This window comes from Argopecten irradians, chromosome 1, assembly GCF_041381155.1.
Source record: "Argopecten irradians isolate NY chromosome 1, Ai_NY, whole genome shotgun sequence".
NCBI classification, from domain to species: domain Eukaryota; kingdom Metazoa; phylum Mollusca; class Bivalvia; order Pectinida; family Pectinidae; genus Argopecten; species Argopecten irradians.
In genome coordinates, this window is record NC_091134.1 from 25438797 (window position 1) to 25462774 (window position 23978).

The 23978-nt window shown below is 33.9% G+C and overlaps 1 protein-coding gene across 1 annotated transcript; it reads right to left on the reverse strand.

Annotated features, from left to right (window-relative positions):
- Positions 1-1718: 1718 nt before the first annotated feature.
- Positions 1719-16179, reverse strand: LOC138321864 (G-protein coupled receptor dmsr-1-like). Its single transcript, XM_069265869.1, has 2 exons — positions 16045-16179; positions 1719-4452 (listed from the first exon to the last, which is right to left on the reverse strand). Exon 2 carries the CDS (start codon positions 4393-4395, stop codon positions 3250-3252), a length of 1146 nt encoding a protein of 381 aa, XP_069121970.1. The 5' UTR covers positions 4396-4452; positions 16045-16179; the 3' UTR covers positions 1719-3249.
- Positions 16180-23978: the final 7799 nt, after the last annotated feature.

Genomic DNA, 23978 nt, shown 5'->3' on the forward strand with positions numbered 1-23978 from the left:
ATGACAGCACTCCAATATCAAGTCCCAAATAGCAAATGCACATTACATAATATAAACAATGTAATTTACTGACTTCAAAAAAGCAATAAAATTCGATTAAGATTAAGTATCGTATAAAAAAAATCATGTGAAAAAAACGCATTTCTAATATTGGTCATGTTAGTGTTAAACCAACAAATGGAATTTAAATATATTGTATAGTATCTCATCTTGGGAATTCTTAGGCTCGATTTTATCGTAACTCAGGCACTTTGTAAAAATGATACACTCATTAAAAGCAGATGAATGAAACAATTATATGATGGACTGTTTCACACTCTCAAAAATACAAAATAATCAATAATTCTGAAATCAGTGATATATTGAGATAGACTATCAACTGACCAGATTTGAGATTTGAAATACAATGTTACAAAGTATTGTACAATTTTATACTAACACTATTACTAAATTGTACATTGTATAATCAGACTAACATTTTCTTAAAAGATTTAAATTGAGGAATTTCATTCTGCATCCCCTATATTTTTTTACTTACCATCATTTTTTTTTACTTTTGGTTGAGTGTCTTCACGTTAAACGCCCCTAATTTTGCTAAATTGAATTAAAGCGCAAACTCAATTTTGATTAGGTTAGCGCATATATGGCTTCACGTAACCGCAAAAATGCCAAATGAACACAAACAAAAATGCAAACATTGCTCTCATATTTAAGCTTAAAATGACCTTTTAAATAAAATACTGGTTTAACCTTTGTGCGTTATTTATTTTCTTTCAACTTGAAGAAGAGGTATTATTATAATCAAATTTCAGGCTGTGGTGCTCGTTATCAAGTGATGTAGTAATTATATTGGTAAATGACACGTCAGATACAGACGATAACAATAGATTTCTGTCTGTAGCGTTAATGTACCTAAATCTATATCAAACAGGTCAATATTCACGTGTTCATACACGGAACCTTCTACACATATGATTATTCATAATTAAAGCCTGGGTGTCCTTAATACCAGATACCACACACACTCACAGCCAGACTAAACCGAAATTAATGACAAATTTACTTTACATAACAGTAAAAATCAAATTAAATTTGAAAGAAGATCTAAGAAAATAAGATAACAAAACAACCACATAATAAAATCGTAATCTAACCTTTAAATTTATTCATCTCAAGGACAAAACTAAAAGCAAAGGTCAGGCACAGATTTGTGCGGAGCTTTCATAATGATACAAGATTGTCAGAGGATAACCGTTCTCTTTCCCATCGACAAGACCCACTTCGCAAATTTAGGTCAAAAAGAGGTCATTGGGATGACGAAAACTACAAGGATTTATTATAATAACTTCAGAAATTCGTCTACATACGTAGTCTGATGTATTCAATTTTGACGTTTTCCTATCAAACGCCAAATAAGCAAAAATATGACAACATCCAAAATAGTCCAATTTACAATAGAACAAAGACAATGTTCCTGATAAGGATGTTTTTGACTTTACACTTCTCGATTACATTTATTAATCTGTATTTGTCGACTCCACGTTTTGGTAATGTCTCTACAGGTAGTCGATATCCGCTTTATAATGTAAATAGTTTTCAGGATTATCAGGCTAACTGCTCATGTCAATACCGAACGTTGAGGATGCACGGATATTACAATCCAAAAATATGATTAAAAAAAACCCAAATAAATCACAAATCCAAAGATTACTCAAGCATAGACAAAAGCAATAAAAAAATATAGATTTTAAAATTTAACAGCAACACGATGAGTTAAGAGAAAATACTTTACATCCCTAACAAGCAATTCAAGTTTTTGTTTTTTTTTGTATTTGTTTTTGAAATGATTATCGATTACTCCTCAAATAGTTTTACGTCTCGGTGAGTCAGTAAATCAGGTATAGTCAGTGACAGTCGACATTAAAAAATATTCATCATGCGACATTTTGATTTCGATATGGTATTTACATATGGGTAAATCAGCTTTGTGGGCAGATTGTGTGGTATAAAACACTGGTTATCATTCCAGTATATTGAACGTTATTGATATCATATATCACTTCAGATACATATTTAGTTTATATATTTCATAAATCATCATGTGATCCTACTTAAATAACTGTCTCTCTACTTGAATTCTCAATTGGGACTCTTAAGTAAGGGTGATCATTATTAAGGTTTTATTTTATTTTGGATACCGAATAAAAATACTACCTATCTATTGTTTTTAATATGTGTAAACATTTGAAAGTTTAGGATAAAAAGTATTTAACAAGCTGCATATAAATAGGTGTTGAGATTGGTTAAAGAATTGAATAGGTTTTATAAAGAAACTTATCACCATATGGCATCTACAATGCTCATTATATATTGATGCCATGGAGTGTATCAGAAATTGAAAAAAGTTAGATCAACCAAAATTAACCAACATGTTTAATAGCAAAGTATGATATATCTTGTGTATAAATATAACTTATCAAAAGTGACGTTTTGTATGATCACGTGATGTATTGCATTCTGGCTGTTATACAATGTAGTTTATACTATACTGTAGATGTAAATATGGTGATTTTAGCTGTACTGCCAAAATTCATTTTCAGCTCTTATTTGTTCTTGCAAAATGAAAACCTATCTATTATAAGTATTGGAATTCTCAAAATGTTGGTAATTTTCGGTAATGAATAGCATATTAAAAGCTCTTCTTGGTTCGTGAATATGAAATCCACGGCACATATAACTTTAACTGGCATTAGATAAGAGCATTGTTTGATGTAACAATAATGAAATTAACAAATATGTTAAAATGTATTTCGGATAAAAATACTAACCACGTGACATGACGTAAACATGTGACATAAAACTGCAAACATAAACACTGTTATATGACGTTAGTAGGTAGGCACCTAACATACAACTAGAACGTTGAAAGGCATTTACGGATTTTACCGGACGAATCTCTCTATTAGCCCTTCGTGATTAAATGAATCATCCGACTGAATTAATTTTGTAGTCTGTATTTACCGGAAACCTTTGGAGGATAGTCGTAGAGAGCAGGCCCAATAAAACCCAGGCTCTATTTACACTTAATACTACTTCCGGCTGTTTCTAAATTGCGCGAAAAAAAATCAATAGTAGAGTCTATTTCCATGATCGATGTAAAATACGATTTTGACAAGTGATGGGTAATGATAATTGTCCTGGGTCGTTGATCATTTATACACTTCAATAATGAGATAATGAGAGCCCGTATCAAGGGTTGACCCTACTCAACAGACTCTGGTATACTCGTGTGCCGTTTGGAACTGGCACGGGAAGCTTTCTTGTTTTCGGTTTTCGTAATTGACAAACCATTTCCACAAGCGTCTTTCTGAAGTCACTACTCATAGTGCAATATAAAATGAAGTTTATAGAGTTGTTGACCAAAGCTATTATATCCATCGCATCTCCTAGAGGAATGTAAACGTGCTCGAAGAAACCTTTTAGGAAGAGACTCAATAGGATTAGAATACCTTGAGGTAGTTCCGTGACAACAAATAGTATTATAACGACCAATAACATATAAGTTGTTTTAGTAGTATCATAAGATTTCTGTGTTGTCAGATTATTATTTGTCCACATACGCCTTTTCACTATCATGGTGTTTCGTAGAGTCCGTAAAAGGATACCTCCATAAGCCGTTATCAGAATACAAGGCAGGAATTTGGCTAAGATGCTGTATAAAAGGAGATTAATCATCACCACAGGTTTAACCTGGGCCGTCCCTAGGTGGAAGTCCTCCAAGATATAGACCGTAGAATTATCCGACAGTGGCACGAGCTTGTTGGAGACAAAATTTGGTACCAATAGTAAAATGGAACATACATAAATAACAAACACTACAATTCTAGCCCGAATTTTTCGTCGCATGTGTGTGAGGCTTCCTTTTGAGGGAGACTGAAGATGGACATATCGAAAAATGGCTAACGCCACGCCAAGCCAGATAGAAATGGTATGTGTCGTAGAAGTGAAATTGATATGGAACAAAAGAAATCTCATCCAGGGTAGACTATTTTTCTCTGGGGACACACTGAAGGGTGAAAACGAACAATAATAATGTACAGCGAATGGAACGTAGGATATCATCGTCAACAAATCTGACACCGCCATCCACGTCAGGATAAAGTTAATAGGCGTCCTCATATGACGTCTGGTCAGCACGGTGATATTTATCAAATTAGAGGGTATTCCAAACAGACACACTACCAAACTCACGTAACCATGGTAATACATGTAATTGGCGCTGACTTTCTCCAGAGCCTCGTTTCTGAATGTTTCCGTGACGCTGATGTTGCCGTGTATGATGGTTTCCTCAGCCATTCTCTCAGCTATCCGATAAATACTCAACTGTTCCTCCATATTTTAAACGCCATTGTACACGTAGAAGTCACTTTTGCCAGTACCTTCTTTATCATTCTGCAAAAGAAAGATAAAGAAATTAAAAATTGACATCTGTTTTCATATAAGTAATGTGTTCTGATATACGTAGAAGTATTTATTAGTTTTCAAATGGGTATTAAAAATGACTAAACTTTCAGCAACTAGCTTATGTTATTTTCTACAGTAAGGCCATGACTGCCCTGATTGTGCATGACTTTATACTATGTACATCACTGACAGATGACGAACCAATTGCCACATTGTCTTATTCGGACGTTTCTATAATTTCATAGCAATGACTGTTGTTTTAATTTACTATGTCCTTAATACTCTTTTTCCAGAACAAGGATTACAGATGCGTTTGAACTTAAGCGTTTTAATAACTCAAAAATTGATTTATCAGTTTGTTTAACCTCAAAGGACAATTAGAAAACAGCTAACAACTAATTGGCAACTGTTTTGACTCGAGAAAACAAATTTATTACATTAAACATCAAAGTAATATTTGAAACATGAATGCGCACCAAATTGCTTTCTAGGTTAAGACGACAACTACTAGATCATTCGATGCAACAGAAATTTGCCTTTAAAGGAAATATTCTAAAACTGGAAATTCAAATTGAATAGTTGCGTTGATTGAATATTTTATTGCACAATCAAGGCATTTTTGAGGCATTTACACAAATCATCAATGATGTCACACTCGTCACCACTAGAACACCGCCTAAAGGACAATAGCAAAGATTATATAGGTTATTTGAAAATATACAAACAATTAATCATCCACTGGTAGCATAGAACGGAGTCACGTGTTCAATGCGACACGAGTTACTAAAATTCAGGTCAAATCGTGTTATATTTTTTTCTAGTCTGATCCGCAAACAGCACAATACCAGTAGATGTACAATTTGTTATGTCAACCAGACCATAATTATTGAAAACAAATATCAATCAATCAATTCCTAAAATGCTTTTCCACACCAAAATTTTCTAATCATTAGACACCAAGTTGTTTTAACATTGGTTCCGTTTCCATGGAAAAGTAATTTACAGCAGCATAGCAGGATTCGGCTAAATGGATTGAAAATAGACTTATAGCGCTAACTGGATTGGGCATTTACAGCCCGCATGTTGGATTCAGGGGTCTATATGCTGATCAAGGTCTTAGCATGTTAGTTAAAATAGATCAGAATATTATCGTAAAGGGCAAAATTTATGTTATATACATTATACGCTAATTAATTAATTATTTACAGTTGACATGTATTGCAGTGACATCTTCGATGCCAGTTATTTCTTCAAGGACGTACTCGACGCCATGGCGACTATCTATGTGTTTCACCTCACAGGAAGTTCTAATTTCGGAACGAGCCAGTTAGCTTCAAACTCGTACAAATACAAATCGATTTTCAAAAAAACCTAACAAGATTGAAAGGCAGTATTATTCACGAGGATAAGCTATTTGTGCTGATGTTCGTCTTATTTACAGTCAATAATTGACGAGTTATTGGAAACAGATTTGTTTAGTTCATATTATTATATCTTTGTCTAAAGGTATCAATGAAGAAGATTACATTCGGTCGTCAGTAAGGAATTTAACCTTTTCAATTTCAGATTTTACCGTTGTGTTTCTTATGGTATAACAAAATAAGACTTCCTTAATAACCCAGCAGAATGAGCGCACACAAATAATGCATTTTCTGTCATCACCGTGAAGTTCAGGGACAAAGGAATTGTAAATAGATACCTAGACTGAAGGCAACGTTGATTAAACTAGAAGAATCTATTATAGCCCTGAGCTATTTTAAAGTTCACACGTCAACGCGCGTGCATTACAAACGAAATGAAATTTTCTGTAATGTGTTGCTAAGTAACGGACGAGGATACTCTTTGTATATGTAGTATATTTTTAAAAAATATTTTCATTTTTTTATAACAGTCTTTTATCGCATTGTTCAAAACTCATGATAAAATATTTCATAACACTACATTAAAATTTATTTGTTTTGGACATTGATAAAATTCTTTCAGAAGTGCCATATGTAATAGTTTTTTAATCATCCAAATAAGAAACTTAAATAGGTATCTTTGTTTGTTTGTATATCATTGTTGCAACATGCAATCCTCAAAACGACTTTCAGCACTATTGACGTATAATTTATACATCTTCCATTTCTATTGGGGGATACTCCATTTCTATTGGGGGATACTCCATTTCTATTGGGGGATACTCCATTTCTATTGGGGGATACTCCATTTCTATTGGGGCATACTCCATTTCTATATTGGGGATACTCCATTTCTATTGGGGGATACTCCATTTCTACTCATTTATTGGGGCATACTCCATTTCTATTGGGGATACTCCATTTCTATTGGGCATCTCCATTTCTATTGGGGCATAGTCCATTTCTATTGGGGCATACTCCATTTCTATTGGGACATACTCCATTTTTATTTGGACAAAATCCATTTCAACTGAGGCATACTCCATTTCTATTGGGCATACTACGTTTCGATATGAGCATGCTCCATTTTTATTGGGGCATATTCCATTTCTATTGGGCATATTCCATTTCTATTGGGCTATTGGGCATATTCCATTTTTTCTATTGAGGCATACTCAATTTTTTGTGGGCATATTCCATTTCATTGGGCTTTCAATTTCTGATGGGGCTTACTCCATTCCTTTTGGGGTATATTCCATTTTATTAGTGCTTACTTCATTTCTTTTTAGGCATATTCAATTTCTATCGGGGCATACTTTATTTAAATTTAGCTTACTCCATTTCTATTGGGGCATACTCCATTTTCATTTGGGCTTACTCCATTTCTAACGGGGCGAGTTCTTTTTCTGTTGGGGCATACATAATTTCTATTTGGCATATTCCATTTAAATTTGGGCTTACTCCATTTCTAATGGGGCGAATTCTATTGCTATTTGGGCTTACTCTATTTCTATTGGGGCTTACACTATTTTACTAGGCATACTGCGTTTCTATTTGAGCATGCTACGTTTTTATTGGGGCATATTCCATTTCTATTGGGGCATATTCCATTTCCATTGGGCTTTCAATTTCAAATGGGGCTTACTCCATTCCTTTTGGGATATATTCCATTTCTATTAAGACTTACTTCATTTCCTTTTGGGCATATTCAATTTTATCGGGGCATACTTCATTTCTTTTGGGATTTCTATTCAAGCATACGCTATTTTGACTGACATCTATCTTATCTAATCGTCCTGTGCCATTTAATTTCAATATTTTACAACGCAATACATCGGCACCACGATATCCACTAGTAGTAAATACATATCTTTTTTATTTACATCCTCTGTATTTAATAAAACACTTATCGTTGTCGCGTAGGGCTGTGCGTTAGTCAGTGTCAGGTCTCATTATCAGGTATAGCGTCGTTAGCTGGAGATGAACTCTTTTTATTAGGTTTCAGTTGCTGTGCAATTAATATTTTCTGGATGCAATGACTCCGCATTTCTCTTTGCTATTTCTTTGTATTGGATGGGATTTGTGACGGAACTTTAGATCTACCACATAAAATTGCTACACTAATTAGCGTTTGTCATGTAATGGTATAAAAGATTGTTAGTATTTAGTGCGTCAATCTCATCCATTTCAAACGTCATGCTGATTTAGTCGTAGACCCTACCTATTTTAGTGTGTTACTCTCAGCTATTACAAACATCATGATAATTTAGTCATAGACTCTACCTATTTTAGTGTGTCTCTCTCAGCCATTTCAAACATCATGCTGATTTAGTCGTTGACCCCGCCTATTTTAGTGTGTCTATCTCAGTCATTTCAAACACCATGCTGATTTAGTCGTTGACCCTGCCTATTTTAGTGTGTCTCTCTCAGCCATTTCAAACATCATGCTGATTTAGTCGTTGACCCCGCTTGTTTTAGTGTGTCTATCTCAGTCATTTCAAACATCATGCTAATTTAGTCGTTGACCCTGCCTATTTTAGTGTGTCTATCTCATTCATTACAAACATCATGCTGATCTAGTCGTTGACCCCGCCTATTTTAGTGTGTCTATCTCAGCCATTTCAAACATCATGCTGATTTAGTCGTTGACCCCGCCTATTTTAGTGTGTCTATCTCAGTCATTTCAAACACCATGCTGATCTAGTCGTTGACCCCGCCTATTTTAGTGTGTCTATCTCAGTCATTTCAAACATCATGCTGATTTAGTCGTTGACCCCGCCTGTTTTAGTGTGTCTATCTCAGTCATTACAAACATCATGCTGATTTAGTCGTTGACCCTGCCTATTTTAGTGTGTCTATCTCAGTCATTACAAACATCATGCTGATTTAGTCTTTGACCCTACCTATTTTAGTGTGTCTATCTCAGTCATTACAAACATCATGCTGATTATGTCGTAGACCCTACCTATTCTAGTGTGTCTATCTCAGCCATTACAAACATCATGCTGATTTAGACTTTGACCTTACCTATTTTAGTGTGTCTATCTCAGCCATTACAAACATCATGCTGATTTAGTCGTAGACCCTACCTATTTTAGTGTGTCTGTCTCAGCTATTACAAACATCATGCTGATCTAGTCGTTGACCTTACTTATTTTAGTGTGTCTATCTCAGCGGAGACTTTTTCACTTCCTGTATATTTGTGATCATTTCCGCGAACTTGAAGATCCATTGATAATAAAGAAATAATAAGCATGGTTAGTTATATGGTACCTTGTTGATGTTAGAAATTACTTTGTTTCTTACCAAATATGTTACCATTTTGTACCCCAGTTATAAAAGAACAAAAATCAAAAGAACAGATGTATAAATTATGTTCAATAGATAAATAGTAGGGGCTATTTTTCCCTACATGGTTAGAAAAAATCGGTAATATACGATTTCTCCCAGAATAATATTATTATCGCAGATTTCCGTCAGAATAATGTTATTGTCGTAGACTTATATTCTTAAAACAACAATAATAGAATACAATCTGTTTTTGATAAAAAGTTCCGAAAACAGATATAATACAGAAGCTATTGGATTATCTAGCCACGAAACTCCATAGGTAGATTCACACTATGAATACAGAAAATAATAGTCGTTAATCTGAGGCCGATTTCCCTTTCTCCTGGCGACCAGACTGCACTTAAATTCACGACGTTATGACAGCCTTAAATGCTGCTTTATTAAATGTATTGATATTAGCTTGACTACGACGATATCTGTACGTAAGTGGCTATACAACAATATCTTATAAACGAGTTTATTGAATTGATTTGTCTCGAGTTATCATGCTATTTTATAATCAAATACAATCACATTACATAATGTATATGGCGAAATATGTATGCACCGCAGTTGCTTAATGATTAATCAATTCAGATTTCCTGACGTGCTAGCTCTACAGTATGTGAGACTGCTTCCCTCAGGATGGTGGATTTTCTCAAGGTACTCCGGCTTTCCACCACATGAAACGTCCTGAAATGACCATGACTGTTGATAGAGTGTTCAGCTAATCCAACCAAACTAAACGATAGTACGGTGATATCCACCACACGAAAGGTATCTATTACGGAAACGCGTAAAAATAATGTTGGGTTTTTTCGTCTTGAATATCTTATACCAAGACACAATCGAATAAACCATGCGAACATCTAAATTATACTTTAACATTACAGAAATAAGATAGTAATTCACCATGTGTTTTTGCACCGATGATTTGTCTTTGTTATTTTTTTTAATAAGGGCTAAAATCCGAAAGCTTATATAATATGAACCATAATTAGGTTTTTGTTTTTCAAACTCCACAATTACATTTACCAAAATAAGACCACATGAAATGTGTGAAAAAGCAAATATCCATAATCGCTATTTTTGCAATGGAAGTAAATAATATTTATGAGAAAGTTATAGATAAACAATAATCAATTATAACAATAGAAGGTTACATTTACAAATATCTGTTTAATACAATTTCGTATTTGTCTCTGAATTAAAGGCAGATTGCAGTTCCAATACAGATTAAGTGATTGTTCCCGCTGGTTTAACAACTTTAAGAGAACCGCCTAAAGTTTTCAATGTACATTAAACGATGTGTGTTTTGAAAGAGAAACAAAATAAAATCTTTGAAATAATGAGTTAAACCGCAGCCTACTGCTGGTTATATAGATCGAGGCAAACAGGTTGAAATCTGATTTAACACAAACACGCATTGTTCTTCAAATGGATAGAAAGGTGACCTCAATACGACCCGGTAGATTTCAATTCATTAGCGACTTGTAAACATTTTATGATGAAATATCAAATATCGCCACATGCAGTGCGTAGGACGTGTGACCAGTCATGTAGTTTGATTTATCATTAGTAAGGTTGTGTAAACTCTCACAATTACAGGTGAGCAATGTTCCCCGGCGGGGAGGTTAGCTATTTAGTTATGATTAAGTTCCCTGAACATGGACATTGTTATATGAAAACAATATGTAAAACATTGCTTCCATAAGCGATGTTATATTATTATTTACTTTAAAATATCTATTGAAACTCGGGGGTATATTTGCTGGTCCATTTATAAAATATATATCAGACAGACCTTTTCCTACCTTGTACGTGAAAATCGAAATAATAGTTTGGTTCATTTGATGCCTTACATAAAAGTACGTACCAACCTTTTACTTTTTTACCATCCTAACACAACTTTACCCTTAAAGAACACTTCATCTACCAAACTTACATCTTATGTATCACTGTCATTACTAAGACCAAAGTTCGGAACTATTGATTGGAAGTGGTATAGAAAGAATAAACACATGAGCCAAAAATAGGCATATGGCTCCTTGTGAAAGCATTCTAAATATATCCGAAAAGAGCAAAATAACATCCCTACTACGGCAGTAGGTGTAAAAGACGGATACATCATACGTAGATACGAATTAAGCAATTATCATTAGTGGGAAATGTGCAGAAAGAATATATCATAACTGTTTAAAAATACACTGACGTTAATCCAATTCTAGAATGTTAGTCGCCAGGGTTGCGAGTTTTGACACTATGTTTTGACACTATGTTTTCACATCGACACTTATTGATAGGTAAATAAATTCAATCTAGCACATTATAAAATAAGCTGAAATCTATTGCATTAATACATACAGGCCAAAAAGTTTTAAATTAGAGATACACGCAATAGTTCCATTATTTCAATGACTTTGATGGTTGAAGAATATATTCTTCAAATAGATGGAAAGTATGTTAACATTTAAGCAATTAACGAAACAATCTTAATCCTATTGCACTTGCACAAACATAAACACAGGTCGACATGAGATATATAATATAATAGTTCTATTCTTCAATAGCGTTGTGATAAAAACCGTATACTTTAAAGGGATGGAATGTAGGATTAAACCTTCAATTAATAAACAAACATGCTGTGATCAAAACATCCACAAGCAGTGTCAAAGACGCACAAGCAGTCACGACTACGTTAGTAAGGGTGTGTAACCGTTTACAATTACAGGTGAGTAATATTCCCCTGCGGAAAGGCCTTTAATTATCATTCAGAGTGGTGAAGATCCAACTGCTATTGGATACTATCAACATGCCATGGTGTTATTAAAAAGAATCGATTGCATGAAATATTTAATATAATTTGTATGGGTAAAAAACGAGCATTTCTCTGTCGTATTTTGTAAACTGGAGCAACTTGAGTTGATATTATCTCGAATAAAGTAATAGGATAAAAGAAACCCCACTTCATAATATAGCATTGACGGAATAAAAGCATTCGCTTGGTATAGTTGCGCAGGTAAATGCGATATATCTAAATAATATCACTTGATAAATACAAACACGAGTAAGCCACCTCTTTACAACTAGACGCCGCTTTATGTCTGGTAAACTGGAATCTCTTTAACTAACAAACTAGACGTCGCAATTATACTAAGCTAACAAGAACCTTACCAACAAACTAGACGTTACAATACGCTTGACTATGTAAAACCTCTGTTTACCTCGCAAATGTACATAACGAAATACCAATTGCACATCTCCTTCTCTTTAAAAACCCGATTTACAGTCGCCAATTGAAACATTATTTCTATTCAATATCATTTCTTTTATGTTTGTACAATACCTGACTTTTAAGTAATAGTCAGCCAATTTTCAAAGTGTGCATAGCAATAACTTGCGTAATGAGAACAGATGGGGAGCAGCTGTACCTTTCTAAGACACGTATAATGTATTACGTGTATTATGTAATATAAAGAGAGTGATTGGTAATACTGTTGTGTCCTCATTTCTTTTGGTCGTATACCTCTCTGTAATGAAGAAAACTGATTTAATCGTTTGGAATCTATGCAATTTATGATTAACGCAAATAAAATCTAGGACATATAGATGGTAACATGTCATTCCTAAGTAATGATATTCCGGACACCAGGGATTACATAGTGTAATCATATATCGATTAAACACAACCTGATACATCATGCAACGATAACTGCGCTGGTCACATTGTGCCCGACAGTATGTTATATCTGGAATAAAGCCATCACTTTCTATCACAGATAGAGTATTCTGAAGAGCTACTAATCACAGATTGGGTTTGGTTTTGTTTATTAAGTTTTAGGTCTTATTAACAGACAGGTTCATTTAGGAACGGCCTCTTATGCGTGTAATATGTTGCGGTGTATGAATGGCTGTATGTTTTGGGGGGCTGCGGTATATTCGTGTTGTGTCCTCTTGTTGTTGTTGTACTCTTTATTGCCCTTTTATTTTACCTCACTCAAGCATATCATCGACACTGAACAAACACGTACATTTGCGATTATCATTTAAGAGTTCATGTTTTAATTATCTAGACATTTTTTTCGTTATATGTACGTTTTCTTAAACCTAACACCTTCAATCAAACACTCATCTAAAGCTCAATTTCCATTACATATTTTCCATATTACATTGAATAAATATCAATAAAGATTGATAATAGTGATATAATGTGATAGTATGTTCTGCTTGGGTAGCTTCGAAAACCACTTCTACAAAGCCAGTTATACTGCTGCTATTCAGATAACGTCATATACGAAACGACGCACAGGGGACGTAGTTGTTTATTACAGTTTTTGTTCTTGCTCAAATAGGTTATAATTATGAGCATTATAGAATATTTCAATAATAGAAAGTGATAAAAACCGGATTAATTTTTAAAAAAAACTGCTCTTTGTTATGCAATGTTGTATTGATTTAATCGTGATTTCAAAATCATTTTAAACCTATTTCATAGCTACTTTTTATTTGAGAAGAATTAACGATAAAAGGAAAAATAATAATGACAAAACTAGTCCCTTAACTTCAACTTTTCAGCGAGTGCATATACAAAAATAACTGTAGTTGAACAGTAGAGTAGCGAGCATGACATCGACCGTAAAATGTTAACATGTCTTCATAAATAATGTATATCAAAGTGTAACCATATTTGGTTCTTTTTGAGGTTACTCATAACGCATAATGTAAATGACATGATACCATGATAAGTTCTAAATGATTTGAAGAAATTCTATGCGTTTTCGACCTATCTGTCTTGAGCCAATATTCATGGACTTCTTAACAGGGTTTCGATGTGAATCAAAATTAAATATAAACCCAATATAAGAAGGTCAATGCTCAGTCAGCCACTTCACACGAGATCAGACTACCTGCCGCGAAAATGGTAGACCATGCAATATACTTTAATCATTCGAATTACTGCGCTATCGCGGAAATGAGATGAGGATGTTAGCCAGGTAGAGGGACAGACATCTTAATTAGTTCGCTACCACGACCAATAGGTGGGTTTAGGTTCAGGCCACCTTGCTATTCAGCCACCAAAGACGAAAGGTGAAGGCAACGTGATGTCAGATATCTGGTTGGTATCGCACATCAGGTTGATCATAAAAATAGGACACATAGGTTGGGTTTAGTGGTTGAAATAGGATTATTAAATTTGATTGATTGGCCTATCATCCTAGCTAAGGTCGTTTAAGGACGTTCCAGGTTAAGGAAGAGGAGGATAGCCGAAGTACCTGGAGAAAAAAACATCAATTTGTGGCATCTATACCCGTAGGATTCGAACTCGCGAACCAGAAGTGGAAAGCTTCTGGTAATATGTAGGGACATTTGAACAAGTCGGTCACCGTGGACCTTGGGGGTATTTAATCACATGGCTTACAAGCTGTACTTATAAAATACAACTCGTTTGTGATAATGTATACACTTAAACGATACAGCGAAGTCACACGGGAGTCACTAGTCAGATTGACATTACACAAGTCCATTTATTTTGTGTTTTACGTCTCTAGTATTACTATAGGTACCAATGACGTAAGTACCACGGTCATTGGTGTAGTGATAATGTTGATAATAACATTGTGATAACTGCCGTGATCCATCGCATCACGTTATAACTATATCACGTATGAACTGAGCTTGACTGTTTGTATTGATTGTTTATGGCTTCATAGATTTGACTGTGGGACAGTCGGGGTTTAATTAGGGATTTATTTAAAACACAAAAATCTGATTGTACTCTTACTAAAACGCGAAGCAGTTTATAATGAGAGTGCACTCAGATTTTTGTGTAATATCTTCATAACATAAAAATTATATTCAAGCAGTCAAGCTCAGTTCATACGTAGTATACATCGAACGATGTAAAATGCTTTCATACTTTTGCTTTCATTTTGTATTTGATTAAATTCTTATTGAAGGATATTTAAATTCACGAAACACTTTCTCCAGGTAATCGAATACGTCATATTAAGAGATCACGTATAATTTTATATTGTTAAACCAGCTGCCCTTATTAATTTTATTTCGACGATGCCACCATCTCGTAACATAGGATATTGGTACACTCTGATGTTTGTGTTATAGATCTATATCATAATATATCTTCACGTGAATCCTTATTCATTCGTTACATATTGCAGAATAATCTCCTTTTCGATAAGGTATTGATTGTGGCGACATCATTTTATGAGTGAAACTCGCGTCGTTTTCGCTGAAACTTATGACGATCCGCTAATTCTATTAATATTTTTCCATATTTGCAGATAACTCTTTATTATTCAAAGACGGAATGATCCAATCTAATCCTCTGAAATTCCAAAAAAAATTTGAATCAGCTAATCAGAAGCGACGTTACAAACGGAGACGTCATTTGATAACATAAGCTTTAAGCCAGTAACAATACTCGTTAAAAGTAACATTGACTTATAAATGTTTATAATATTACAAATGCCAATATATATGATAACATTCAAGAGAATCGTCGAATGCTAGTCGAGCCGATTCAAGTCGATTGCTAATCTTCAATTAAAGGTACTGACAATTTGCGTTTATCGTTTTTAGTTTTTGCAAATACAAAGTATGTTATTTACTTATCACGATTATCAATGAGAAACTTCTGCACAACTGTTTAACAACAATGATATTGATGCTAACTTTGTAATGTTTCTGTAATGATAATCTAAGTTGATTACCATCATACATCATTCCACAAAAGTCATTTAAAAGAAAGTTTTTACAAATTTTATGTGTAATGCAATACATACACAAGTTCAATATATTGGAAATAAAAGAAAATATACAGAATACATACATTTTCCTGTCCAACGATGCACAGTGGGTGTTGATTCTGGGAATCAAAACAATAGTTAAGTACTTCCCCGATTGCACACAAGAAACTCTGGACGCACCCCAATCCACTGAACTCGGTGGCTGAGGTAAACTGCTATGTTTAAGCCTGGTTGATGCTGATCTGAAAACAATGAGACAAGCCTATTCCACGATCGCGTTTGTGTCAATATCCCCGGTATCTAAGCGATCGATCATTGGCTGTTCACCAGCGAAGGCCTTAGCTTTATATAAAACCCAACTGCGGATAGCTGTTCATGCCTATAAAATAGATATTCCTTCTACATCCCAGCGTGATTTAGTTCTAATTAACACAAGACTGTTTGTTTATTTACAAAGTGAGAAATTTTATTTGTTTTGTTACATATTAGGAACACCATGGGCGAGAGGAATATGTGTGATAACCTTCTATCATAGTTCAATCTGCGTATCGGTTTGAGTAGAGGAGGCAGTTCCCAGATAATAAATATCTTATTTAAACTGTATACTTCAAAGCTCACCCTCCGACCAAGACCTGACTTAACAAAACCAAACAAAACAAACCATCGGATTAGCAATTCATGTTAGTGACAAATATTATCCAAAAGATAATATCTAGTTAATTTATGTAGCATACTTCAAAGGTCATCTACCGAGAGAGCCAGACTAAAAAAAAAAAAAAAGCAAACAATTTGATTAACAATACATATTAGTAACAACTAAATTTATGTATTAAACAAAAGATGAGCTTTGATATAATTACGTTTTATAATTATCTGTGCGACGAATAATATGACCATCTAAATACGATAAACGTTATTGATATACTCAAATGACAACAAGCGTATTAGCTGCATAGGTAACAAGAGGCCAATGGCCATGTACCTCACTGGACAAGACAACGATGCTAAATATCAAAGTCAGTGTGGTTTGGTGTGGTTTATTATCCGTACCGTCATATTAATAGTCAAAGGCATTATAGGATGGCCTAACTTGTATGGGATATGTTGCAAGGAGATATTTTTCTGTATGAACATCTAGTCATTGCAGGCTGAATTAGGAAACCCTCTCGTCATTTCACCCTTTATTAAATACATAACTAAACTTCAAATTATGCAATAAAGTGACACAAACCTCACAACTAGACAACCTTCCTTCTGCCTTTAAGTTCGGTTGTTACCATTATTTTCTTTTATTTTATTTGAGTTTCATGCGTCAAATACTTCAAGTGATTAGAACGATTCATAACAATACAAATTCAGTAATATTAAATTAACATCCATTTACGAACTCGTATGCGTATGAAATTGAAAAAAAAATCAATGTCTATTTACCAAATTAGCTTTTGATTCTAATACCACACCTTAGTCATAGCATGTTTTCTAATGCAAGAAATTTAGCAACATATCATGAATGATTTTCTAATACGAAATAAAAAGATAATTTGTACATGGTTATATTAGGATCTTTGATTTAATTATTACTCGATATTGGTAAATCAACAAGAATGAAAACAACTTCTCATCCGAAGCACTGCTCTAACATAGCTCTCAAAATCTTAGGATGTTATAAAAAATATATGAAATACTTGCTAGCCTCTCGGCATGAGTTATACAAATCACACTATGGTCTCTCGAAACAATTAAGCTTTTACCGTGATTTCACACACAGGTATCTCATATAGGATGAGTTGCCTTAAATGGTCTTACTTGTTAATAGAGCAATAAGCAATATAATAGTGTCGTCACAAGTATACCTCACGGAGTTGTGAATAACAAAGATATGTCAAGGTCAATGGACGAAATGGTACATTGGATCGGGTATACACTCATCTGGAATTAAATCAAAATAACACCCGGAATATACGGGTGAATGTTTCAAAGACCAAAGATAATATGTGTTCCTCCTGCTTCTTTTTTGTAAAGCAGTTAAAAACTTTCAATCTTTGAAGTGTATTTATCTTTATACGTAAAACGTGTAGAGACTGAAAAATTACAGTGATAATGAACCTTGTCTTTGACTTTAAATACAAAAATGACATTTGGCATCAGCAACATATCAAGGTTGTGTTTTGAAATACATGCAATATACAATGTGGGCAGTGAACATGCTGACTCTTTCATTGTGTGGCGTAATTCTGACGTAACCCCAAAATAGGAAAAATATTTTGTAATGTTTTGTATTTATCTTCAAATTTTCTCTTTTTAAATATATGTGTTTATTGGAATTGTCATTTTCAGAGTCTACAGTTACACTGTACGTGGAATACCAATTATTATGATGTCATGACCATTCAATTTGTATATATTATTCGTAAACTTTCATGTTATTTTTTATATTTAACATGGTTTAGTTTTCTATTAAAGGAAATTATATATCAAAACGAATGCAGTCTTTGATTTTTTTTAAATATTAAATTATCATAGGGTTTTATTATTTTTTCTTATGTAGATAGCAAATGCTGGAAAAACTCTATAACAATGATAAATCCGTTGTACCCTGGCTGTTAATAGGACGTAAAAAACACCCTGAGATGAAGCACTCATAATAAAACGTTAGATATAGCCTACAACATTTGACCATTGTGCACTCTCAGTAAATATGTGATCGTGAGTGACTGTGTCGTACTATTATTAATCAACTAATTACGGTCACATTAAAAGTTTTGTGGTGATATGTTAGTGACGTCATGCTCCGTCAGAAAATACACAATCTCTTCAATTTCAAATTACATATTAATCAGCAGAATTTGTAGGTAACAATGTTGAAGTCACGAAAATAACTATTATGACACTATTTAAAATATAATCAATATTCTGAGTATTCCGCTGACAATAAAACTAGTTTACAAGTTTCTTTCCTGAATAACATCGTGTGATGGTGTTTTGAATCGCTAATACGATTGCATATTGGATTGTCGGGGTTTGTATAACATTTAATTCAGTACATAATATGGTGTTATATTACTTAAATGATAGTAGCAATCAAATCAGCTTCCAGGTTTTGGCCACAAAAATAAAAACCAATTTATTTAGCGAAGAAGAAACATGTAGCATTTGAAAAGGGTGATTGGTGCAATTTCACTCATTATTATTTCATTTTTTTATCCCCCCCCCCCTTTATTTAGACATTGCATGCTGCTAGTATTTAACGAGTATAGGATATAAGTTTTTATTTGACATGAAACTCTATTAAGCAAGCGAACTCTAACTGGGATGTAACCATTCCATGTATCAAGGCAATCATGTTACGTCATATTGATTATGACCACATATTTTTATTGTCAATTACACAAATGTCTCTCATGGCCCTAGATACTTTATTGTAGTTCTTTGTTCTATGTGTTTTTGTACGTACACGTCCAATAGTCATAATCTGTCTCATTATCTTTTATGTATCGAATATATAATCCTATACAATAATCAATAGACGTCATTTGGTATCACGACGTATTGTGGTAGTATGTCAATCATTATAGTTATTATTATATTCATTATGATATGCCATATCGACAAAAGGAGTTAATTCTGTCTAATATTATTATTTGTCTAAACAGGATGACTTCACGATTTAAAAAAAACAATGTAGTATTGTTAACATTTGTGATAATAACGTGCAAATTAGTTTATTTTTTCGTGCATTTCAATATAATATCTCAGGATATAACAGAATATCTTTCTTAATTAAATCTCTCATGGAATCAACACTCTTATGATATCATACAAAATGTACATGCAAAAATACAGTTATTATTTACAAGATATCCATTGCCTTGTACTTTTGCAGTTAATTATGGGGATGAGGGTAGGTCTGGCCTATTGCTGAGTTATTGAACCAAGGTTTGCCATCTTACTGAAGCTGTTGTCTCAAAAAGCTGTAAGGCTGAGAGAAAATCGTCCAGACCAGACGATGACAACGTGTTGCGAGAACTTACTGATGCCACGAAGTGCAGTCTTAGCTAGTTTTATCGGAAGGTTTCTGACACATACGTAATTTACCTCGATTACCATGTATAATACATATCTGGTACTCATAAGATCAATGTTTCCGTGTATTCCCTAGGCTCGATTTTCACAGTCATCCATTGATTTCAACATCTGCTGATGCTCTGTGTTGTAACCATTTAAACATAATATTGCCACTGAAACACGTGTTTGCCATTTTCCAAACAACACTGAACTCCCAGAGGATGATGTAGCAAAAAACATACTCATTATTTTGATTTAATATAGAAAACGTAAATATACGTTCATGCTAGACATCGATAAATAGATTTTTATTTAGACAATTACATTTATTTATTAGCACATGCGGTATTGGATGATCTTCAGCTTGTGACCACAGGGGTAGCTACAGCATATTGAATTTGTATGTGTTTCTTCGTTTGTTCTATCGCCTTTGTATGCAATTTTGTTTATATCGTTTAACGTCATATTCACTGACAGGGCCAGTTAAAAAAGTAAAAGGTTAAAAACAAGAGGAGAAAAACCGGAGTACCAGGCAAAAACTAAACGAATTAAACTCACTACATGGAATATATACAAAAAAAGTAGCACTCGTGACCCAAAAGTAACCTGCTAGGTAAGAATATCAAATTATATAAGCCTGCTATAGCATAAAATAAAAAACAAAGTATTTCGAATCAATTTAATTACGTTTTTGCTATTTTTGTATTTTTCTTTAAAAATCAGTGAAATACAAATGTTTCAATTTATTACTTATTTTTAATCACTCTTTCATTTTTTTACTTTTCCTAATTTAAAGCTCAAATTACAAAATAGATTTAGGTAATTCACAAGAATAAACATGCGATATATAACAAACATTGTGTTTCTATGCCTCTCTTCTCGCCAGTAATTCTTTCCAGCCTGCAATATCAAATGTTAACACCAGAGATTTTCAACACAATATCAGCTGAACACTGAGCAATATACGTTTCTGTGAGGTTAATAAAAGCTTTGTTATTCTGATGTTACCATAAGGCTGAGGTCATTTTACATAGCCTGACATTTTCATGAAATGAAAATCAACTCACAAAATAATCATTACAGGGGATTGCTTCACAATTTCGAGACTCAAATCAGTTAGGCTAACTTAATGAGGAATGACAATTGCAATATAAGAAATGTCAAATAGAGTAGAACTTTATTTCCTTTTAAACTATTTGATTAGTATTCTGTATGCAATCTGATGTATACCGTCCTTACAGTGCCCGACGGTATATTATTACTGAAGAGGGCGAGGAGTGCATCGTATAATTTTGCAACTGCATTGTAAATTAGCATGTGCTGCTGCCTTTGTCTTGGTAGCCAATGCACAAATCACGAGGAATCACGCACATACCCATGTAATCCGCCTGAAATCCAGTGAATTCGCCCATGTAATTGTATTGCATATATCACTAGTGTAATGTTACCTGGACCATTGTTAAATTGCTAGAAATTAATTGTGACGTCATGACATGACATCAGTTAACAATGCTGTGACGTCAGACACGAGGACATCGTAACACAATGGCGGAAATCCTCTGAATTTTACCTACACATCTTGACGTTGAGATATATCTAATTGTACGTTTTTGTAGTTATTTGTTAAAAAGAATCTTAATTGTGTTCATTTTATATGGGATTTTATGAATTTCAATTTTTAGACTCATTTAAAATAATTTCGTTTGAAATGAATATTCATTTTGGATATAATTCAGAATAAGAATTCACATAGAGGGTAAGCCAAAAATGAACTAACATTGACTACAAGACTTTTAAGATGTACTTACGCAAGTCAGCTGAACTGATACGGATATAAACTTTAATTCATAATCACGTTTCTCACGATAACCTTAGATTTTAAGTACGAAAACCAGGTACTTACTGTTGAACGGCGTTTGTTCTCACATCTCTCTGACACTCCGTAAATAACCACGGCTGATAAAACCCGCATCGAACAAAAACACACTCACTCGAACTATTGACGATATTAAAATATGTTTAATTTTGGTGGAAATAATCATTCAGATGTTTCAGATGAATGGTGGGACCGCAATGAACTCTGGGAGAGATTGTTGGGAAAACATCCTTAAATACGACAAAAATGTCTTTAAAACTGATACTTCAACAATGAAAACAAATACTAAATAGTCTGGTTTATCATATTCATATTTCATACAATAAAGATATGTACAATACATTGAAATATGAATATGATGATGGGGAACACGTACTAGACTTAGTGTACATGGTCCTTCTCAGTGTGTAACAAAATAAACAGACTGACCGTAACTTTTAGCCTTTAAATAAACAGATATTTCAAGAAAAAAACAGAGTAAAACAAAATGGTAATCAAAGAGTTATGATCTGTGAAAATATGAATGTAATAATGAAAGGAAAAGAATGCGAAAAGATAAAAAGGAGACAGTTGTTGATACTAATTAAAATAGACTTGTGGATGAGTCAGGATGGATAATCCATTTGATCAAACACATATTAAAGGAGTTATGAATCTCTGGCGTACGACAGTATAATTTGTGTAGCGCAATAACTAGTGAGATCTGTCTGCTACAAAATTACCAAACAATGGACTATTAAGATTCTTTCTATACAAATGAGAATTTATTGAGCTAAATTCGAGTCGAGCATACTATATTTGACCAGACCTAAATCCAATATCCTGATTCTCCAGGTGATGTCATTTAGAGTTGCGACTGAGACACCAAACGTTTTAACAAGCTTCTTGATTTTGTATATTTAGAAACCAAGTGTTGTTTATTGACAAAATTAAAATCTATCAGCTATATAGCTTTGTTGATTTCTCTTGTTTATAATCACCTTAATGCTATATCACGCGACGTCTTATAAGGCGTTAGAGGCTACGTTTGTCAGGTATTGTGTTTTTTTGTAGAATCAAATGTTAAATGTTAGAGTCAAATGTTACAAAACCACTTAGGTTTGGGCGAGTGGTATACCTAGACATCTCAATGTAGGTAGACTACAGTCTAATGTTACAAAACCACTTAGGTTTGGGCGAGTGGTATACCTAGACATCTCAATGTAGGTAGACATACAGTCTAATGTTACAAAACCACTAAGGTTTGGGCGAGTGGTATACCTAGGCTTCGCAATATAGGTAGACTACAGTCTAATGTTACAAAACCACATAGGTTTAGGCGAATGGTATACCTAGGTATCTCAATGTAGGTAAACTACAGTCTAATGTTACAACACAACTTAGGTTTGGGCGGGTGGTATACCTAGACATCTCAATGTAGGTAGACATACAGTCTAATGTTACCAAACCACATTGGTTTGGGCGAGTGGTATACCTAGACATCTCAATATAGGTAGACTACAGTCTAATGTTACAAAACCACTTAGGTTTGGGCGGGTGGTATACCTAGGCTTCTCAATATAGGTAGACTACAGTCTAATGTTACAAAACCACTAAGGTTTGGGCGAGTGGACTACAGTCTAATGTTACAAAACCACTAAGGTTTGGGCGAGTGGTATACCTAGGCTTCTCAATATAGGTAGATCTACAGTCTAATGTTACCAAACCACATAGATTTAGGCGAATGGTATACCTAGGCATCTCAATGAAGGTAGACATACAGTCAGATGTTACAAAACCACATAGGTTTAGGCGAATGGTATACCTAGGTATCTCAATGTTGGTAGACTACAGTCTAATGTTACAAAACAACTTAGGTTTGGGTGTGTGGTATACCTAGCTATCTCAATGTAGGTAGACTACAGTCTAATGTTACAAAACCACATAGGTTTAGGCGAATGGTATACCTAGGTATCTCAATGTTGGTAGACTACAGTCTAATGTTACAAAACAACTTAGGTTTGGGCGTGTGGTATACCTAGCTATCTCAATGTAGGTAGACTACAGTCTAATGTTACAACACAACTTCGGTTTGGG

Bases quoted from the DNA above. Each gene is read 5' to 3' on its own strand.
- LOC138321864 (XM_069265869.1), bottom strand. From the start codon at position 4,395: ATGGAGGAACAGTTGAGTATTTATCGGATAGCTGAGAGAATGGCTGAG.